At 35.1% G+C, this 20528-nt stretch overlaps 1 protein-coding gene across 4 annotated transcripts; it reads right to left on the bottom strand.

The window, feature by feature from the left end:
* Window positions 1-319: 319 nt before the first annotated feature.
* LOC135166711 (sodium leak channel NALCN) lies at window positions 320-19731 on the bottom strand. 4 transcript variants are annotated; one of them, XM_064129246.1, is made up of 21 exons: window positions 19454-19731; window positions 17745-17878; window positions 15078-15263; window positions 14039-14262; window positions 12935-13209; window positions 12608-12849; window positions 11963-12355; window positions 11678-11869; window positions 11293-11430; window positions 10826-11229; window positions 9552-10031; window positions 8879-9131; window positions 8483-8650; window positions 6581-7210; window positions 5481-6117; window positions 5113-5249; window positions 4903-5039; window positions 4373-4529; window positions 3984-4287; window positions 3628-3824; window positions 320-3541 (listed from the first exon to the last, which is right to left on the bottom strand). In XM_064129246.1, the coding sequence occupies exons 2-20, from the start codon at window positions 17847-17849 to the stop codon at window positions 3646-3648; spliced, it is 5241 nt and encodes a 1746-aa protein (XP_063985316.1). In that variant the 5' UTR covers window positions 17850-17878; window positions 19454-19731; the 3' UTR covers window positions 320-3541; window positions 3628-3645. The 4 variants fall into 4 exon arrangements, with proteins under 4 accessions (XP_063985316.1, XP_063985317.1, XP_063985318.1 ...); XM_064129247.1 differs by having other exon boundaries at window positions 320-3824; window positions 9552-9846; window positions 9952-10031; XM_064129248.1 differs by having other exon boundaries at window positions 320-3824; window positions 9552-9843; window positions 9952-10031.
* Window positions 19732-20528: the final 797 nt, after the last annotated feature.

Genomic DNA, 20528 nt, shown 5'->3' with positions numbered 1-20528 from the left:
GCGTTTAAATAATTGTTATTATATGAGGAAGGGTATTCCTTTGCAAGGGAAGTTAAGAAAAGATGATTACGAAGATTTTATCAAGTCCTTTAGATTGAAGAGCATTTATCAAAAACTCTCAATAAAATTTAGCGAACGTGCCTGTCAGTAGGGCATTATCACGGTGAACGCGGCTAAAATGTGGCATCACTGCTTTACGTCGACCAGTTCACGGTTTTGAAAGTGTCCCCGACTCCCACAAGAGTCAAGAGCAACTTATCCGTTCGGTAAAATACCGATAATGAATTAATATTTCCTCCAATAATGCAGACTTCAATGGTTTCATTACTTTATCTAGTAACATTTATTAGCTCTATATATTACAACACATTGGCACATAAACTAGGCAACAATTATTCAACATTTATCACGTCAACGTAAAACGTTATAATGGCTTACGTTGTCTAATGTCATATTTTTAATTTTGTTTTCCATGTAAATATTTATATAAAATCAACTCATACTGTGACAGTGTATACATCCTTGGCAATCATCTCTCATAATACTCGAATTCAATTGTTATAATCTTTAGGCTGTTGATACAATGTTCACTCTCCTTGATCTTTATCTTGTGTTTTTTTTTCTTATTTTCCTTAACAATTATGTTCATTTGCGCATTCATAAATCCACGTATACTCTATTGTCCTTTACACTACATTAAATAATAACACTTCAAGTATCAGCTAATCTACAAAGTAATTATCTGCGAATACATCTGCCAATTGGCCTCATAAAAAATATACAAGTTTCACCCAGCGAAACTCAAAGAAAATTCTCGAGGCTTTCTCTTGATGTTTTTATTAATAGTTCTATGCTATTAATTAATGAAATACTTTGATGCTCTTTTTGGTGGAACATTTCATCATATTCGTTACGTTATTATTCAGTAATTAAGTGGTGAAGAATAACAGGCTGATTTTTCATGGTTTTGTTTTCATGTCTTAGGAATGATTTTACGAAAAAAATTAACGAGATATTTTTTTTGAAACAAAATTATTCTCAACTAATTTTTTTCATAAACATTCCACCGATACGAAATGACGAAACAATTAAATTAATTATGCAGATAGATTTATAATTAAATATTTTTCACCTTCACATCGAAAAAGAGGAGAACAATATGGAATTTGTGCATAATAATTCCCGAAAATTTAGTAACTGTAATGACAATTTATACTCAAACTATAGAATATATTCAGAACTCCATTAAAAAATGCGTTAATGATTGTAAATATTTTGTCAATAGTATTATTGTTCATCTAGGATCTTTTTCGTTATATTGACATAACTTGAGATTTACCCAAATATCAAAAACCTGTTTTACATTTCACCACTCGAATTACTGAATTTATTATCAATATCAAAATAAATAACGTTTTTGGTAATCTACTACGCTCGAAAACAATCATCACGATACGCAATCGTTCAACAATAATAACGCCTGTAATCCGTGAATACAAATAGTAAATTCTGTAATAAATTGATAACGAATAGGATTAAATATTGAATCAAAATTTTGTTATGAATAACAAAAGTTAATCAGCGCTCACAGAAAAAGTGATATTGTTCTATTCTCCGTTCTTCTGCCTCATCCAAAAGTTTTCTCAAATTATTCGAAACAAATATAGCAATTCTCTTCAATCAATATCCCACTAATTACCAGTTTATCACAGAATAATCCCAATGGTAGTGATAATTTATTCATTTTTTTTTCTGCCCAACACGGAGAAAAGTATTCTTTGTATAATTTGATTTTCGTCTGTGTAATATTTTGGCAATTGGATAGAAAAAATCAGAGGGAATAATAAACTATTTAGACCCGGTGTGTTTTACATTTTTTGTTGTTAGGCATTATTTTTTTTCATCATTAAATATCGTAAAAAATCTAACATCACTCAGTCTGTAACATGCAGTATAACGTCTAATTGACTTAACTTAAATCTTTCTCATTTTTTCCTTTCATTTTTTAAACGCTTAATTATTTAATAAGAGGAGCCGGATCGTTTCCCATCGCTAAAATGATTTCATCGAATCGTATCCTGCGCTCATTGTACTAACAGTTGCCCTTATATATTTTTTTTTTTTAGTTTTTAAACGTTTTTTTTTTAAACATTTTGGTTTTTCTTTCTCTCAACAGCGAACTCCGACGATTTCGCAAATACAAACGTAAGAGCTATCACTTGTGCCAGGACGCAGGAGGGAGAAGGGGGGCGGGGGGAGGGGGGCGGGAGTGTGGCTGTGGCAGACCACTCGTAAAAAATCTAATCGTCTCTACGTACAAATTCTAGATTACTTTTCAACATCAATTTGAGTTATTTATTTAATTTTCTTTAGTTATTTGTTTATCGAGCAGTCTCTACAATCAGGCGATGTTCATTCATTTTTTTTTATTTCGACGAATTCATCCTGATTATTATTATTTTTTATTTAAAGGTTTGAGATGAGGGATGAAGAGGTGAAACGAGTTATTTATGATTCTGTTTTAATTATTAGGGCAGCGGACGTCTGATATTTTTGAAATATTCGATAAGTGAGTATGTTTTTAATATTCGTTAATATCTAGTAGATCTGTTCTCTCCAAATGTGGATTTGTTAATATTTAATCGATTGAGTGACGGCTCAAAATGGCTTTTTCTTTCAATACTCACGGCCCAGTTCAACAAAAAAAACCTAATCTACTACTTCCGAGCTACGAACACTTTAATCGCATTAACAATTACTTGAAAATTTTTTGAAAAATCTGGGCGTTTCGTTTCTCACATTCTCTAATTTAAAGCTATGAATTCATTCATTCGAATCTGACACCCAGAGTTCCTTTTCGTTAAGAATTTTCAACCTTTCGAAAAAGCTTCTTCAAATTTTACTCGTCTCGCCATCCATAATCGAGATGATTAAACAATTAACGTAAGGGCTTCACCTCTTTACCCCTCAAATCTCCAGTTTATCACTCGTAAAAACAAAATAAAATTAGTGATAAGGAATTATGTTTCGATTCATGTGATTAGGCACCCAGAAACACGAAAAAACATTTCGATGATAAAATACTTTGTTTTTTCCTAGAAATAAAAAAATTTCTCGTGTGCGTTATCTTCTCTGCTTTTTCAATAGTTTTATGCATTCTTCGTCACGGATGTTAAGGGAGGTCACACCACTCTTTTTCATGTAAAAAAAAACACTAGACATTAATTTTTCATTTAAAATTGGTTTTACGAAGAATAACTTTGAATCAATTCAAACAAATGGTAAAAAATAGGGAAAATAGAAAATTATTGAGATTTTTATGAGTTAAAAATCAGAATATTTTAGTTTTTCATGAGAAATTCTAAAAATCAAAATTCCATTGATATCTTCGAAATTTCTCATCAAGTAATGTAACCTCCCTTAATCTAGGAGGGCGTATCTACAGCGCCGTTAGAGTAGTAGATAAGAAGAGTCAAGTCGAGTAACTGACTTTATCGTTATCACGGCCATCAGAGGGTCCGCCTTTCACAGCAGACTGGGCCTTGAATTCATCATATCCTCTTGTAATTAGTTGTTCCACATCGAGGAACGACTAGTAGAGAAATTTTATGATTTTTTCAAACTCACGTAGAACATCGAGATTTTTCAGAACTCATCTTCACTCGATTCACTGCTATACGCCAATTGCTCGCGCCACCAATCGCGTACCTCCAACGTTATACTTGATACTTTTGGAGCTGTTGCTTTCGTGTTCGATGAGTCGCGCGGCTGACGACTTTGCTCAGCTCCTTCCGTTAAATAAGGCAAATTATTTTTGACCAGAGCTGAAAAAAAAAAATATTCCAAATTTTTAGATGAGAATTTTAGATGAAAATCCCTGCAGAAGAGAAAGATCTCGTGAAAAATTCACTTTTCCCAAGGATGACGAGGAATTTGCTTTTGTAATGGTTATAAGACTATCAAAAGTTGTATCAAATACATACGTGCTGGCCGGCTACTACGTTTTTTAGTGGCAGCGAGTTTCTCCTTCTCACTGCGGACGGAGGCAGGATCTGATAATGTTGGTGCAAGATACTTTCTCCCTGAACTGCTACCAATGCTATCTGACCTAGGTAATACAACAGGCTTCTTTCCTCCCCGATTTCTCAATCCCTCAGTCTCCTTTGCTTCGGGTTCTTCCTCACGATCGACACTACTCTCTTGGCTCTTCTCCTCCGGATGATCTTGAGGTGTCACTGCCAGATCGTTTGTTGCTCTTAGGCCCACAATGAGACTGTTCTGCTGTTTCTGGTGTAAAGTAATTAGCGTTTAGTGTGAAACACTCAGTCTGTTAAATCCCTGAATGATTGAAAAAAGAAGACGGTTTATTTACCCCAGTGGCTCGTATTTTTTTCAGACATCCCTCCAACCACGTTCGAATCGTCTGCTTTGCCACCTCTTCCTCGATGAGGTACTCGAACTCCTCTCGTGCCAACATCTCCTCGAGTTGTAATGCCTTTCGAACGTCTACTGTACGGTATGATAGCATACTGCAATTAAAAACATTCATTTTAATTATCAGAGAATGGAATATGAAGAATTCTGGGATAATGCGGAGATTTCGGGTAAAAGGGATATCCATTAAAAACGATTCTAATCTTCGGTTGGATTTTTATGTTCTTCAACAGATATCAATAGATAAATACCAGATTTTAATTAATTCTTCGTTACTCGCGTTCACGACATTGCGTCAATGAAATTCAATTTCGAATACGAAAATTGTAAAAAAAATCAGTGCAATCGTATTCGAGAATTTCAATGTCTCACTGATCTTATGTGAAAGCTACTCTAATAAATAAATTATTTATTGGAATCGAATAAATGGAAATAGAAAAAATGTAAAATTGATATTTTAAAACTCACTTGATGACGTCGTGGAACGTAACGTCCTCTCCATTGTGCAACTTCTCTAGCTCATAACACATGTACTTGAATAACAGGCGATCCCTCTGAGGATCTGTTTCCAGTCTACCCTTCAGCAGTCGCAGTATAAATTTCACCTGAAATGCCCTATCGTATCATTACGCGTCGGCGAAGTATTTATTTCTACGAATGAAAATCATTGATAAATACCCTTCTGACTGGTATCACACCCCGTTGATGAATATCCACGACGTTCCACGTGTTCTGAAAGTTTCTGATGTCAGCGTAGGATAATAACGCATCCTCTTCGTTGGAGTAAAAGAGGGAAAAGTTCTCCATGATAATAGCTGTGGGAGAAGAATTATTATTAGTTTTATTATGCGCACATCAGTTAAATATTTATTATTTTTTCGGAGTTTACAGACAAATTCAGAATTATTTCTTTCATTTCCAGAAAAACTATCAAGAAATAACACTCCCTCACGGATTACGTGAATAGCTGTGTAATTTTTCTTGATCATTTCTCTTCCCCTCGAGACAACTAAGAATATATTCCATTTACGAAGATAAGTACATACCCACAAGTAAATTCAACACAATATACGTAATAATAACGTAAAAAGTGCAGAAGTAGAATAGCGAAGCGTGAAAATTTCCACAATCAGTCTCCCAGTAATTGGCAGCTGGGGTGCAGTAAGGTGGCTCTATCATACAGTCGTGCATGATTTTATTCCAATCCTCGCCGGTGACGATCCTGAAGAGCATCGCAACACCCGTCACAGGTGATTCAAAATTCGCCCTTCTTCCAATACCTTCGCCATACTTAACAGTTCCAAAAATAATTGTTCCAGCAAGAGCGTAAAAAAATACTAAAAGAAACATTCCGAAGATGATGAAAAAACTCTTGCAGACGGACACTCCCACCGTCAGCATCAGCATCTTCAATGTCGTGTGTTTGCCGGTTATTGTGAAGAATCGAAGAATAACAGACATGTAGCCGATGGAATAGGATAATTCATTCTTCATCATGCAATGCATTATTATCCATATTACTCCGACAATTGTTACAAGTAAATCATAACGATTTCGCCGGGATTGCCAGTATCCACGTGGTGTGAATGCGATATTTTTCATTATCACTTCGACAACAAATCCCAGGACCATTATCATGGAGACCGTGGCTAGATGTTCGGCATATGCGGCTCCACTCACCCACTGAAATTGAAAGAGAAGTCGTGTAATCCATTAAAAATTTATAAAGATGAAGATGTGGAATTTTTCGTATCAAATTAAACCTGAAATTGGAGTTTATTTAAATTTTAGTTTTAACAAAATTTGTTGCAAGTCCTCGAACAATAAAAAGAAAGTTGAAAATTATGAGTATTCAATTAAGTTGGAGGTACTCAATTCTGAGGGAGAAAAAATAAAAAATAAATTAGAAAGTTACTGCATACTTCATTCATTATTGTTCATATTACCATTATTTATGAAATATTTCTTACGGGAAAAGGAACAATAAATACTGGTATTATTTTGTACTGTTAAATGCTAAAGAAATCGTCCTACGCAGAAAGAAAAAAATAATTGCCAGAGTGTATCGGCGCGAAAAATTGACGTACCGATCAGCCAGATGGAGAATAAAATACTCTCGTTAATCTCAATGAAAAACATTACTCACCGAAACCACCAACAATGCACTATTGCAGACCACCATCAACGCAATGAATCTTTTGAAAGATATATTCTGGGTAATATCATAAATAAAAGCGCGAAACTTCTTTCCATCGGGTCTGGGCGGCAGATGAAGTGGCTGAGCAATTTTCAATCTCTTCTTCAAATCACACCATCTTCTCTGATCAACAGTGAGCAAAGCGGTGCCCTTATTCTCCGAATAATTGGCAATAACAACACCCACAAAGAGTGTTAAACCAATCATACATCCCAGAAAAATGTAGATATGAATATAAACAGCATGGGCAGGTCCCAGTGATTTACTGAGCACATCTCTGACGTCCAGCCAACCCTTGAACGATAATACCTCGAATAATGTCAGCATTGCATCACCAATGTTGTCAAAATTGAAGCGTTTTGGGTTGGCCCAGACTCGTGGCACTAAGATGGACGGATAGCTCTCATTCTGACCGGGTTTTAACTTCATTTTTGTTACGAATACTCGTCTCATGAATACACCGACACAATCCTCACGTGATGTTATTGTTGGATCATTGCAACGGGCCAATCTGCCACCGTAGAGCTGTACTCCGTAACTTGCGAAGACGAACATCAGCAAAATGAGGAGAATTGATACCTGAATGTCAACAGAAAAAAATAACGCGCAAAGAAAATGATATATAGGTAGTTTTGAAAAATTTTTTTTGCGATCAGGACTGAGAAAAAAACATTTTGCCGAATATCCAGTTACTTGAGAAAAATATTTCCTTTTCAATTATAATTTTCTGATTGAGTCATTACCAGAAATAATTAGGTTTCTATTATTGCAATCTCATTGCTCTCGAGGATGATAATGAACTCCGCTAATGATTATTCTTATTTTTCTAATTTCTTATATATTGGAGAGAACAATTTCCATGAATATATTCATAATTGTGGAAAGACTTCCCTTGGTTAAGGGTAATACGCGGTTATCCGCATGAAAAACTTTTGATGTAGAGGGTCACATATGATCAGGGCCTGAAACACTATAATTGTCACAACTTAAATTTAATGCCGATTGCCTAGTAATGGCTGGACTGAAGGAATAGGATATTGAAAGAATAAATTTACTTTTCTAAAGTAAATGAATATTCGGCAAATTTTTTTCTCAGCATGTTGTATCTACCAGGAGAACCAGAGCTATCTAATACCATAGCAGTATATTTTTATACGAGTACGTAATATAGTATTCCCTCCTATGAGAGGAAATTTCGAAATGGAGAGAAATTTTTTAAGAAAAATTCTCGGGCGCAACACGGAACAAGTAACCAGGTGCAAAGTGGCGACCACGAAAAAAATCCAGTAATGATATTAGAAATTTTATTGATGTAAGCGTAAGTTTTTCAAAATTTCTATCAAAATTGTGTAGCAATTGCCATAAATTCTAAGAAATTTTACTCTAACAGAATTAATTTTTTTAAGTCGAGAAATTGTGATACTTGTCCGTATTGGCACTAGAATTTTTGTAGAAAATTTCTCTTCGTTTACGGAGGATAACGTATTCATGTGACAGAATAGTATTTTTCTAACTTAGGGAGGTCAAATAAAAGATTTCTGCCCAGGTGCAGAATTATCAGTAGAGCCAAAGGCGAGGTTGACAAGCACCTGGGTAGGTATCCTTTATTTTATATCCCGTAATTAGAACATTTTACGTTCCGACATATGGGCAAAGTTAGATTATCCGAAGGGGGAGGGAAAAGTCATTTTCCCCCCGCCAAAACAGGAAGTACTTAATTTCTGCCCTTTTTAAGGTGAGTACGAAAATTCAAGTTGTATAAAAAAATAGTTTTTGCCCCACAGTGGACAGTGAATAGTTTCTGACGAGGGGCTAATAATTATTCTATCAGAAAGTGATAACTGTACGAACCAAGAGAATTTCTTTGAATCCTCTGCACAATTCGTAGACAACTTTTCTCATGTGAGGCACTAGAGTGAATATTCGGAGGGGTCTCACGCAGCGGAGAATCATCAGCACCTGAGCACTTGAATTCGGGGGGACGTTTTTTGGCATCCAACAGAGAAAAACCAAACTCACCTAAAAAATATGGGAAAAAAATGTTTAACAACTAATACCATTAAAGGCTGTTAAATGTGTGTAAATGATGGGGTTTTAATTGACTATGTAATTACGTTGGGGAGGGGCAAGCAATTTTCGACAGAAATTTGACTGTTTTCATGACGACTTATTTCTGAAATGACATAACATTCACTACGTTATTATTGTTCAAAAGTTGCAAACATCAAATTACAAGAAGAAACTTACAATATAAATAAAAACGTCAAGAACAGATGCGACATCCTTGATGTAAGCTTTGGGAGTGAAGAATAGTCCGTCAGCCAGTATTTTCAGAGCCAATTCGACGCTCATGAATATAACAAAACCATATTCAGCTATTTGAAGTCCTGGAATCTCCATAACTCGATATCTTGGGGTTTCAAACATCATGGAAACGCAGGACAATGTTGTGACCAATATCATTACCCAGTCCAGATACGTAACTAGTCCAAGAAAATTACTAGAGCAGAAGAATGGAAAACGTTTTCAATCAATCATTCAATAGATTTCTACCAATCGAATTAGGATTAACGTTAGTTGTCCCTTCCAATCTTAAAGATATCTATGACGTGATCAGAGAGAATTTAAAAACTTGAGAAATTGATGATTTTTTCTAAAAAAATCTTTGAAGTTCTTCCAAACGACATCAACATACAAATATTTTCCAAAATTTATACTTAAGCAGAAGCTTTAATGGAATGGTGGCAAGTCAGCATTTTTCCTACATTACCGACGTGTTGACAATGTCGAGGAAATCGTAGAATTATTGACATCTCGTTAATCTATCTGAGATTTATTTATTTTTCCCATAGGGGACCATTCTATCCCCATCTAAATCGTTAGATAAATAGTAACAATTTAAATATTTGTTTTTACTCACTGAAAACTTTTATATTGCACCTTACGTTCCTTCCCTGTTAAAGGGTCCTTGAGTCTTGCATCATACCTAGCATAAACGAGCAGTTGACAGATTTTTCGAAATTTACTCTCCCTTGGTACCGCAAACAATGGAGTATCGAAGAACGGATGATTTTCCCTCAAATCATCCTCCCGCTGATTCCTCCTCATTTCCGCCTGTTGTCTCTTGGCCTGCAGTACTTTCATATCCCAATCAGGATTAGGAGTACTTCTCGATGAAGTCACTCTATTTATCGCTCCGATGTCTCCATTCTCTACTAAATGCTCATACGTTTGTTTTAGTTTAATTGAACCACTTCTAACACTTCTACGAATTGATTTTTTCTGGTCTATGCGGAGTTGTTTTGCACTGCTGAGTGTACCTTGAGGTTTTAGAAGACCTTTTCCGGGTACTGGAATCATTGCGGAATCCCCCAAAAGTAGTCTCTGGTTGTTCGAGTCACTAAAATCATTTTAATTATTATGGCTCGTGGTGAAGGAATTATTGGTTTTAATGTGAGTTTTTAACTTTTATTGAAGTGAAACTTCTTTATTAAGGGAATGAGAATTTTCAAGCGTTTGACGGCTTCGGCAGCAGGATTTCTGGTTCATTACGGGACAGACAATTTTTTTGTTAATATGATGAACAATATTAATAAAATCTTTTTAGTAATATCGTGATAGTTCACTGGGAATTGCCAATCCAGTTGCATCAAATGCTTTTTACACATTTGAAAACCATGAAGTCTTTGGTCTAACTTATCCTTCAGTAAAATTCCTGAATTTTAAGCGATACGAAAAAGAGAATTTCTTAATTTATTTAAATATATACTCTAATATGAATATTCGAGATAAATTTTCTTGAATTTTCAACGAAATCGTAAATTTCATGATTTTTTGTCCTAAATTGGCTTCGGTGTCACTGTTCCTCGACTTAAAAAATGTATTGACAGCAATTTCATTGTTTTCTCTTCATTTTCAGGGAAATATGGTACAGAAATTAAATATTCTATTTGATTTCTCCACGAGATCCTGAATTTTCAATGACAAAATGTTCTAAAATCTTCCTGTGCAATTGTGGCTCAAAAGAAATTTCCGAAAAATTTAGACAAAATTTTCACGAAATTGTCACGAAAAATTTAGACAAAATTTTTTCACAGTCTATGGCTAAGAAGTTTCACTTCTGTCGTGCATAAATTTCACGGACATATTGTTGTCTGTAAATTTGAAAAAAGGTTTTCTTCACCCATATCTTACTTAATTATGTAGATAACAGCGGCTTTCTTCAAACTAACTACAACATTTCTAACTTTCGGCGGATTATTCAGAATCTTTACTGGCCTCTGTTTTCTATACACCATCTTTGAGTCGAATGTCTCATTCATCCTCTTGGCAGCTTCATTCTTCTCGTCCTCAATATCCAGGACAAATTGTCGCATAAAACTTTCCCGAACTTTTGGAAGATTAAAGTCTGAGGGAACTTTATGGAGGCAGGTCATTTGCGGACTGGCCGGAAATTTTTCAAATATTCGTAATCTAAAGGGAAGTGTTTCTTTGATTTCTGCACTTTGGGCGCATAAGCTTTTTTGTTTTGTTTTTTTAAGTTCCTCATCGAGCTCCAAGTTGTCGAGAATGACAGCGACGAAAAGACTTAACACGATCTAAACAAGGATTTTAATGTGGCAATTACTCGAACCTTTGGTGATTTAATTTTTTTTAATTACCAATGTGACGAATAGATGATAACCGATGAAATAAATGGCGACGACTGGGGCTATGAAATGATGGGTTCGGACCATCGTTTCGTCCATAACTTCGACCCAAGCTTCTTGAGTCAGGATTTGAAACATTGACATAAATGCCTGGAAATAAAAAATTATAGATAAATAAAATAATTTTTTTCCAAAGAAGGAGGGGAAAGGGGAGGTGCACAAGGCGAGAGAGTAATTAAAAACATTTGTTTTTACCAGAAAATTAATAGAACCAATCGGAAGTTATTGACTAGTGATAAATAACTCAAAGAAATGTTCAAATTAGGGAATTTTTAGGAAGAAAAAAGTGATAATTTCGAATATTATTCATTACCGGACAACAACTGTAATGACTCACCTCTGGAAATGTCTCAAACTTTGTGAAACCACATAGGAAACAGAATAGTTGCATGGATATGCTCGAAGTAACGACCAGCAGGCACATGGTAAAAATAATAAGACTGCCAAGTTTTTTTCCAGGTCCAAAAATTTTATAAACAAAACCCTCCAACATGGGCGATGCCTTTATGAGTCTTACGACCCTCAACACCTTCAATATGAATTGAAAAATTTATTACTCGATCAGCATCACTTGTTATCACTTACTATTAATAAAGATGAATTTTTTTCATTATTTTCTTACCTGAAAATATGTGAATGCAGTCATGTAACAAAATGGTAGTATATGTATAGTCGTCCCAATGGCCAGTAGAAGTTCAAATTTGTGAATAGAATGTTTATAGTAACTTCGAAAACCTAGACACCAGATCTTGAACAGAGTCTCGAGATCCAGAAAAATAGTGAAGGCAATTTCTGCGTAGTAATAATTATTGTAATATGTGTTTCGTGGTCTCTCATCGTGTTTGAAAGTCATAGTGGCAGTTGTAAGTCCATTTGCGAGAATGGCACACATCACGATCATTCGAAATTGGGGAGATCGAAGAATGGCCTGACAGAGGGGAGAAGCTGCTAGTCCTCCATGCTTAGTGTCATCTAGAGTTACCAGTTTCCAACCGTTGGCTTCATCGCAGAGAAGCTGTGGAGGTACGAATATCAGTGTAAAACATGAGAAAAAATATTAATTTACATCATAAGACGTGAAAAATACTTGTCATGCCTTATGACATAAATTGCTATAAAAAAGAGTGCAATTAATTTCTGATCTTATTCAAAGTAATTGAACTATTTTTAAAGAAGAGATCGTGAAATTTTCATCAAATATAAGTGACGAAGAATCTCGAGTAGCAAAAATTTGAATTTTTCCAATAAATTCTCAAGATAAAAAAACCTGGGACTCTGAGGTGCTGGTGTGTGTTCTCTGTCCTTCTGCTTGAAACTGCACTCGTATTTCGTTGAAAGTTTCTGTAATAACAGCGATGAAGACGTTCTTAACGAGCCAAGCGAGAAAGAATATCATTGTGCTGAAGTATAGAATTGCTCGCCAAGCGGGAAGACTATCGATTGCTCTATACATAATGAAAACCCAGCCCTCTTGAGACGCCGCTTGATAAACCGTGAAGATACTGATGACTGAAGAATTTCAACAATAGATAAATACCACGTACTATGACCTAAAAATATTATTTGAAAATATTTTTCAATGATTATTACTTACAGAATTGATCGAAACCGTTGAATCCCATGATGTACTTGGATAACTCCAGTTTCATGCAGGTCATTCCCTCAGGGCATTGATATCCAGACTCGGGATCAGTCGAACAATAGGTATCGGGTATTGCTAAACTATTTATAGTGATGTGTTTCTGATCTGTGTTATTCAAGACACAGTGATTCGTTAGTTCACCGAAAAATTGTACCCCCAGAAGACTGTAGAGGGACATGAAGAAGCCGAAGAAGAGAGTTACGTTGTAAATTTGTTGACTCGAACGTCTGAAAGTATTTTTAAACAAGAATTTTAACAATTTCAATTTTTCCGATTGTTTACATCGACGAAGAGCTATTTCGGGGGACAATTTGCATAATGGAATTGCAGGAAAAAAATTATTTGATAAATTTCAATAAGTATTCCGTGAATAAGTTCATTAACAATTATTCAATTCGAATTATTCAATTTATAAAATTAGTTACCGAATTTCAATACCAGTTTTTCGAATTTAATCAATGATTCCAGGTGAATTTAATATTTAAAAAATAACGTAAATTTTCAAACAAAACCACGAAAATCTTGTTAAAGGTTTGGCGAGTCATAAATAAAATTTGATAAGTCAAACTGGAGAAATTAAAAGAATAAATTATATTTTAGAAATTGGTGGTTGAAAAAATCTGAATAAAATTGAACGATAGTTTTTTTAATCCGTCAATTATGTAGACCATTTAAATTAATTTTCGAAAGAACGAGGATGAGTAATAAAATAAAATATTTTGTTGACACAAGTAAGATTCGCTTAAGAGCTCTGAAGTTATTCTCTCAGTGTACTGAGATCATGCGGTGAGACATCACTAGAATATTTCCATGCGGATTACTCTCTACATTTTCAGAACGAATAGTTTCATAAAGAAATATGAAAAGATATTTCATTGTCCATGAAATATTCTGTGAAAGAGATGTTCAACATTCTCTACTAAATCCCATTGTTCTGGAAATATTTGCAGAATAAATGCTAAATTCATTCTTTCAATCGTGTACAGTCGTATTGTATGAATAAGCTTGACTTCGTTAACTTAAAAATTAATTTACTCAAAAATTTTGTTTATTTACTTGAAAATTTGATTAATCCTTTCCTTTTGCATCTGAAATTTGAGGAAAATCCTTATAAAACGAAATACGATAAGTGGCCTTGGTGCTCGAATTACGGACGCTGCGCTGAACTTTGGAACAAACTCAAGCATCTCAAACATTTGTAGAATTACAGAAAACCAGAGGAAGAGGACCATTGTCGCGTCGAATTGGCACCAGTAGTCTTTCAAATATGCGTTATCTCTCTGTGTAAAAGGAAAAATATGATTAAATTTATTCAGTCAAGTGAAGCAATTCGTTAAATTTTTAATATTTTTTAAAGGATCGATATGAACGAAATAAATTTACTCTCCACGAAGCCTGAAAATTTGGGGACCTCAACTTTGTCGATCATGATCTTTCGACGATTAATACCGATTACTGATCCATCACTCACCTCCCCCCACGATCTAAATTTACTCCCTCACTTGTCTTAAATTCACCGGGTGAGTGCTAAAGTGCTTTAAGTGAACATTATTTTTAAGTAGAAAAATTACATTCTCTTCCGAAGTGAACTGTAATTGACGAAACTTTATGGAACTAATTGTAATTCCATTTCTGTAATTTTATCTGAATTTTCCGGAAAAAATTACGAAAGACCCACTTGAATTTTCCCTTATCACTTCCGTAATCAGTAAAAGAACTTGAGTTCCATAATTTTGACCGAATATTTGTCTCTGTGAACTTGAATAATTTTACTAAAATTTTGTTTGTTTAGTTCCGAATTTTCTTGTGAACATTTTCCCCCTTTAAACTGAAGTAGTTGTTACTGAAGTTGTCAAACAAGATGAGTCGACAACTTCAGTCCGGAATTTCCGCGAATATGAGAAAGACTTGAAGAAGATAAAATTCTCGTAGAGGCACTTCACACTGGTTGTGCTTTACAAAAGATGTCTGCACGAGAATTTTTTATCCCTCATGCATACAAAAATATTTTCCCCTGTCTGCCCATGAAGTAAAACTGTCTGATTCAATGTCAACCACTTCATGTGTAGCCAGAAGATTTCTACCTCCAACTTACTTTTAAAATTCCTCGGATATGCATTTTGGCAATCATTTCGGCAGTGAACAGGAATGTGATGATGAGATCCAATGCGAATGTCATGTATTGGAGCTCTGGAATCTCTTCAAACGTTTTTGGTGTGTTTAGACAGACTGATGCTAGTGATACGAGGGCACACCAAGGCATTAGTTTCATCACCCAACCCTAGACGATTGAATAAAAATTATAAAAAGGTCATTAGACACCTGGAAATATCAAAAGAAATACGCTCATAGCCTTGAACTGTACTTAATGAGAATACTATTTCCAAAAATTAATTATTGTTGAAAATAATATGGAAATGGACCGAAATGTACAGTGCACATACATATTTTGGTTAACTATTCGACAGCTGTAAATACTTTTAATTATATTTTCCATGAGTAATGCTACATTTATATTATTTTCAATGAACTTTGTTGCAAATCTTCAGCCAATTATTTACCTTTTGTAGACACGGAAAGGAAAAAACACTGAAATCAAGTAGGAAATATACGTAGAATACGTATATTATTATACTTATTTAAAATATATATTTACACATTTATTGGTTCTAGCATATACGGTTTTCAATGGTAAAATCGATAAGCAAGCCATGTTTCCACCATTTTATTATGGACTATGATTCGATTAAATAACACAAAAACCTTTATCATTAAGATCCGGTTAGAATTATTTAAGAATTGATACATAACCGCAAAGTGCTATGATACAAAATAATTACCTGACAGCAATCAAACGCAACAACGGGCCTTAAGGCCTGGTCGAACCCCAAACCGGGTCTTAAGGCCTGGTCACACCCCAAACCGGGTCTTAAGGCCTGGTCACACCCCAAACCGGGTCTTAAGGCCTGGTCACACCCCAAACCGGGCCTTAAGGCCTGGTCAAACCCCAAACCGGGCCTTAAGGCCCGGTCGGTGAGAGTCACGTGATCATAAATTCCGAAGATAAATAAACTGTTTAAATAATGATAAAATATCACTGAAAGGGTTTACCATAGAACATTTTGGGAAATGGGGTCATGTGCCATAAGCTTAACAATTCAGGGGACTTGCAGTGTTTTTTGTTTGTTCCCTCATTGTTGATTGCCTTTATCTTTGGCATCTCAAAAATAACCTTCCTCTGTCAATTCCTCAGTATTACGAATTATTTTCGGCAAATTCACCAGGTTCAGATCCATCAAACCAACTAAAGAGTAACGATGTTGTTGTGCAATGAATGGTAATCAAAACAATATCAGGGGCGTACGACGAAATCGGGAGTACGACACTGAGAAGTATTGTTGCAGTAAGTCCTCGCAGACACCGCGAGGAGCGCTCTGATCACTTTGACCTTCTCCTCATCTCCTTGTTATCCCCACTATGCAGCATTACCATACTGACGAAATCATTTTTTAATATGTAAAAATAATTAATAAAGCCAGGAAAAATGTGAAATGTATTTAAACAACTAAAAAAAACAAAGGAAAAACCAAAAGCACGAATTATTCTTCATTTTTATTGTAGTTACTTTCTCCTTCGTCGCGATCTGCTGCATCAATGACTCATTTCCACGAATTTATGAACTCTTTCACAACGAAAGGTTACAAAATTGGAAATATTAGATTAGGTATTAAAAAAAAATTAACCAGCTCCGATGGGTGAGGGGGGGGGGCTGAACGTTTAACACCTGAAATTGCTGAATGGTGGGGACGACACACGAGGGGAAGATGGCATACAGCACCGCGTACGACGTACTTATCCCCTGTTTTGGTGTTGGTGGCATCCAAGTTTCGCAATACGTCTCTGTATCATACTTTGTAATTCAAAATTCCCAAGTTCAATAAATATTATTTTTGGTATTTTTAATAAATATTAGTGTCAATATAAAAGGTAAACGATCTTAAATGATTCCAATCAATTTACAGTAGATCCGTTGGAAAATCATTCCTTTCTCATTATTGTCATTGAAAATCCAGTGATTCAATTAAGGATAAAATGTCCTTTCAATAACTATCGAGTATAATAATATACTCATCTCAAGTATAACCTATAGACTTGAATTAAGTATGATATATATTTGAAGTAGGTAAGTTCTCATATAATATACTGACTCTCAAGTTCCCTATTAGCGAATAATAATCTTCATTATAGTCATATGGTATCAGTTAATGTAGAGCAATGTCATTTTGATTATTGTTATGACAAAATTTCCTGTATTACAGCAATCTCTACCCTGACGGATCACTAAGTAGCCGGTTGGAGATGTGCAACTTGTCAAGTACCAACTAGTCTTTGCTGAGTTGATCGATTGAGGATCGACCAACCATCGAGTCGATGGTTCCTCTTCAGTCGAACAATTTATCTGATGTTTTCTGGACTCGTTTCGTTCTACTATTGGTAACGGTTATTATCATTATTTTTCTCGTTTTTTTTTTTTGAGGATCGATTGAGGATCCATCGAGTCGATGGTTGGTCGATCCTCAATCGATTAATGGCATCGACTGGCAATCGAGTAGCCATCGAGCGATCCACCAGGATACTATTCCCTGTTCTCAGTGTACGTCTAAAACGAAGATATGAAAGACCATCCAGGAAATATGGGTTCATTTCTTCTTTACGGTTCTATTATATCCTTTTTCAATGACTCCAGATTATCCTTTATTACCTTATTCACCCATTCAATGTCTGCGCTCTCATTGAGGGACTCCTCCGGGCCGTAATCTGCCAGGATGTGCTCCCCCTTGAGGCTCTGCTTGCGCCCAAGAATCATAATGGGGATTATATTCGCAATGGTGAGGCCTGAAAATATTCCAAAAAATTCACATCATTTCTCATCTCCCTGTTCGTTCGTCAGTTTCAGATAATGTGCGGCCAAGTCTCATATCACTTCCCGTGCTCACAGGGTAACCCATTCAGACTTTCATATCGTTACATTATTTATGAGTCTCTCAAGATGGGTAGGAGGAGGGTAATTGTTCGCTGGGGTTCATCCAGGAGTTCAACATCTTACACATTCAACATCTTTTAAGCTACAACTTCACATGGATATCCTGAAAGCAGTACAAATATAAGTTCAATTTTGAAGATTAGCAAGATAGCGCCTACGATATTAACGTGAGTGTAATTACGCAAAACTTTAGTAATTTATTGTACATTGTTGAAAATTTTGTCTGAATTTTCTCCGACAATTGTTGGATATTTTTATTGCTTCGTAACTTTCCGAAAATTTCGGAATGCCTCGGCAACTAAATTCCAAAATTTTGGGGAAAAATACAACAGAATTCAGGAAGTTTATTGGATTTTGAATTGAACCTGAAATTTTGTGATTTTTTAACTGATGTAATTCAAGCAGGTTATTTCGGTTTTTTGGATTTTTTGTTCTTAGACTCACCGTCTGATACGATATTTATTTATACTACTTCAATGCTGGAGTTGATCTTATGTGGAATCTGGTCTCATGCACATGAACAAAACTGATATTGTCACATTTCATAACAGTAATTTTTTCCCTCAACATTCAAATGTTAAACATTGAATGACAATTCTCGGACACTCACGTGACTAAAAATATAACAAAGATGAATAATTTTTATATGAATAAATGTCAGTTATAATTTTTGTTGTTATATCCCATTGTTGACTGACGTTAAATTCTTTTCAATTTATTAATTGAACATTTTAATTCAAAAGTCGTATGCAGATGAAAAAATGCGTTTAAAAAAAATCAAAAATAGATTGAATTATTATTTTGCATAAAAAACTGAAACCAAAATATATTGCTTTGATATATTTTCAGTCAGTCCAACAATTAAAAACATCAATTACCCATAACCACCGAGCAAAAGCTTCAAAAGCCACGTTTTCATAAAATACTCACGTCCCCGCACTTTAAATATCCCCCTGATTATTGTCAATAACGCAGCTGTAAAAAATTTTACGTACAAACAATAATCATATTGAAACATCCATACCACAACATCTATAACAACTTAATTGATTTTGCCGTTGGAGTGGCACGTGTCGAGCCAGACAGTCACGCATAAATATTCCAACCACCCCAATTAAGTACTGAAGAACGTGACACTAATGAACTCATAAAAAAAACTCAGATTAAAAGTCCCCACTGATTTGATACTATCAATCAAACGGATTAATCTCATTTTTTTTTGGGTGTAGATTTGCGCAGATATTTTAGAATGGGCGGGGGCTGACTAATCTGCGGCTTTTATCACTTAAAATGCCTCTGAAATCATCACCGGAGACGCAATTTCACCAACAACTCCAGGAATATGATCTCGGGGCATTGATAAATTACGGAAAAAAATTATTCAGCTAAAAAATAAATGACCAGGTGAAATTGTTGAATAAACTCACCGTTTCTGTGACAGTTCAGCCGAGAAAATCCTGCCTTAACGGCAATTTAACTTATAAACTACATTTCACATATAGCAATTGTACCACAATTAACGATCGATAAACATTGTAATTGTTAATCTATGAAACTTTTCAACAACAATGAGGCGGCATGGTGGTGCACATTTTTACACTTGCTAGGAATGTTTAAGGTCTGAACGGTGTGTGTGTTGTGTGATGTTGGTGGGTGGATGGCTTTGAGCAACCAGCTGAGAGTTGGCAGTCGGGCATGTGCCGTAGCATCGCTCTCATCCCGTTTTTCAGGGATCAATATTTCAAGGAGTTTACTGGTGCGATCGGTCTCCGCTAAATTCACTACCACTCGGTGTTATCGGTTTAGGATAGGGAACTTCTTTATCAAATTAATTGCAATTAGAGGGGGGGAAATTATTTTGATGGAAATTTCCGCAGTGTCATTAATCGGTTATGAGGAGAGTATTATTTTCATTGAGAAAGAATCAACAGATTAAATTTAAAAAATCAAGAAATAATTCATTTTCATGAGTATTTGACACACAATACAAGTTCTATTGTTCATTAATTATTAATTTTCCATGATTAATTCCGTTTTTTTTATCGTGTCCCAGTTTTATTGAAATTTTAGAACATCTTGATGTTGAAAATTCAGAATTTTGGGGAAAAATGATACCGAAGGGTTAATTTTTGTTTCATTCTTTCCTGAAAATAAAAAGAAACCCTAAATCGCACTGAGTGCCACTATCCTGAAAGTTAATAGGGCAACTGACCATAAAATTTCTTTTTTTTCCAGCAGTTTTTCCAAAACACGAACTGAAAATCCCAGGAATTAAATCCTGGAATACTCCAGGTAATTAATGTCAGAGGTTTTGAGCACGATAATCGCTATGAAATGTCTTACAATTAATGGGGAGGGGAGAGGTAATAAACAGAAGGCAGGAGTCATTATCCTATTCTGATAAGGAAATGGTTGATGAGAAATCAACAATTGAAACAAGAATAATGAAGATAGTACATTTCAAATTTAGTCGGAAGGAGACACGATCCTTCCCCACGTGCA

Source organism: Diachasmimorpha longicaudata, chromosome 10 (assembly GCF_034640455.1).
Source record: "Diachasmimorpha longicaudata isolate KC_UGA_2023 chromosome 10, iyDiaLong2, whole genome shotgun sequence".
Classification (NCBI taxonomy): domain Eukaryota; kingdom Metazoa; phylum Arthropoda; class Insecta; order Hymenoptera; family Braconidae; genus Diachasmimorpha; species Diachasmimorpha longicaudata.
The sequence above is the reverse complement of the archived record's forward strand: the minus strand, read 5'-3'. Positions and strand labels throughout refer to the sequence as shown.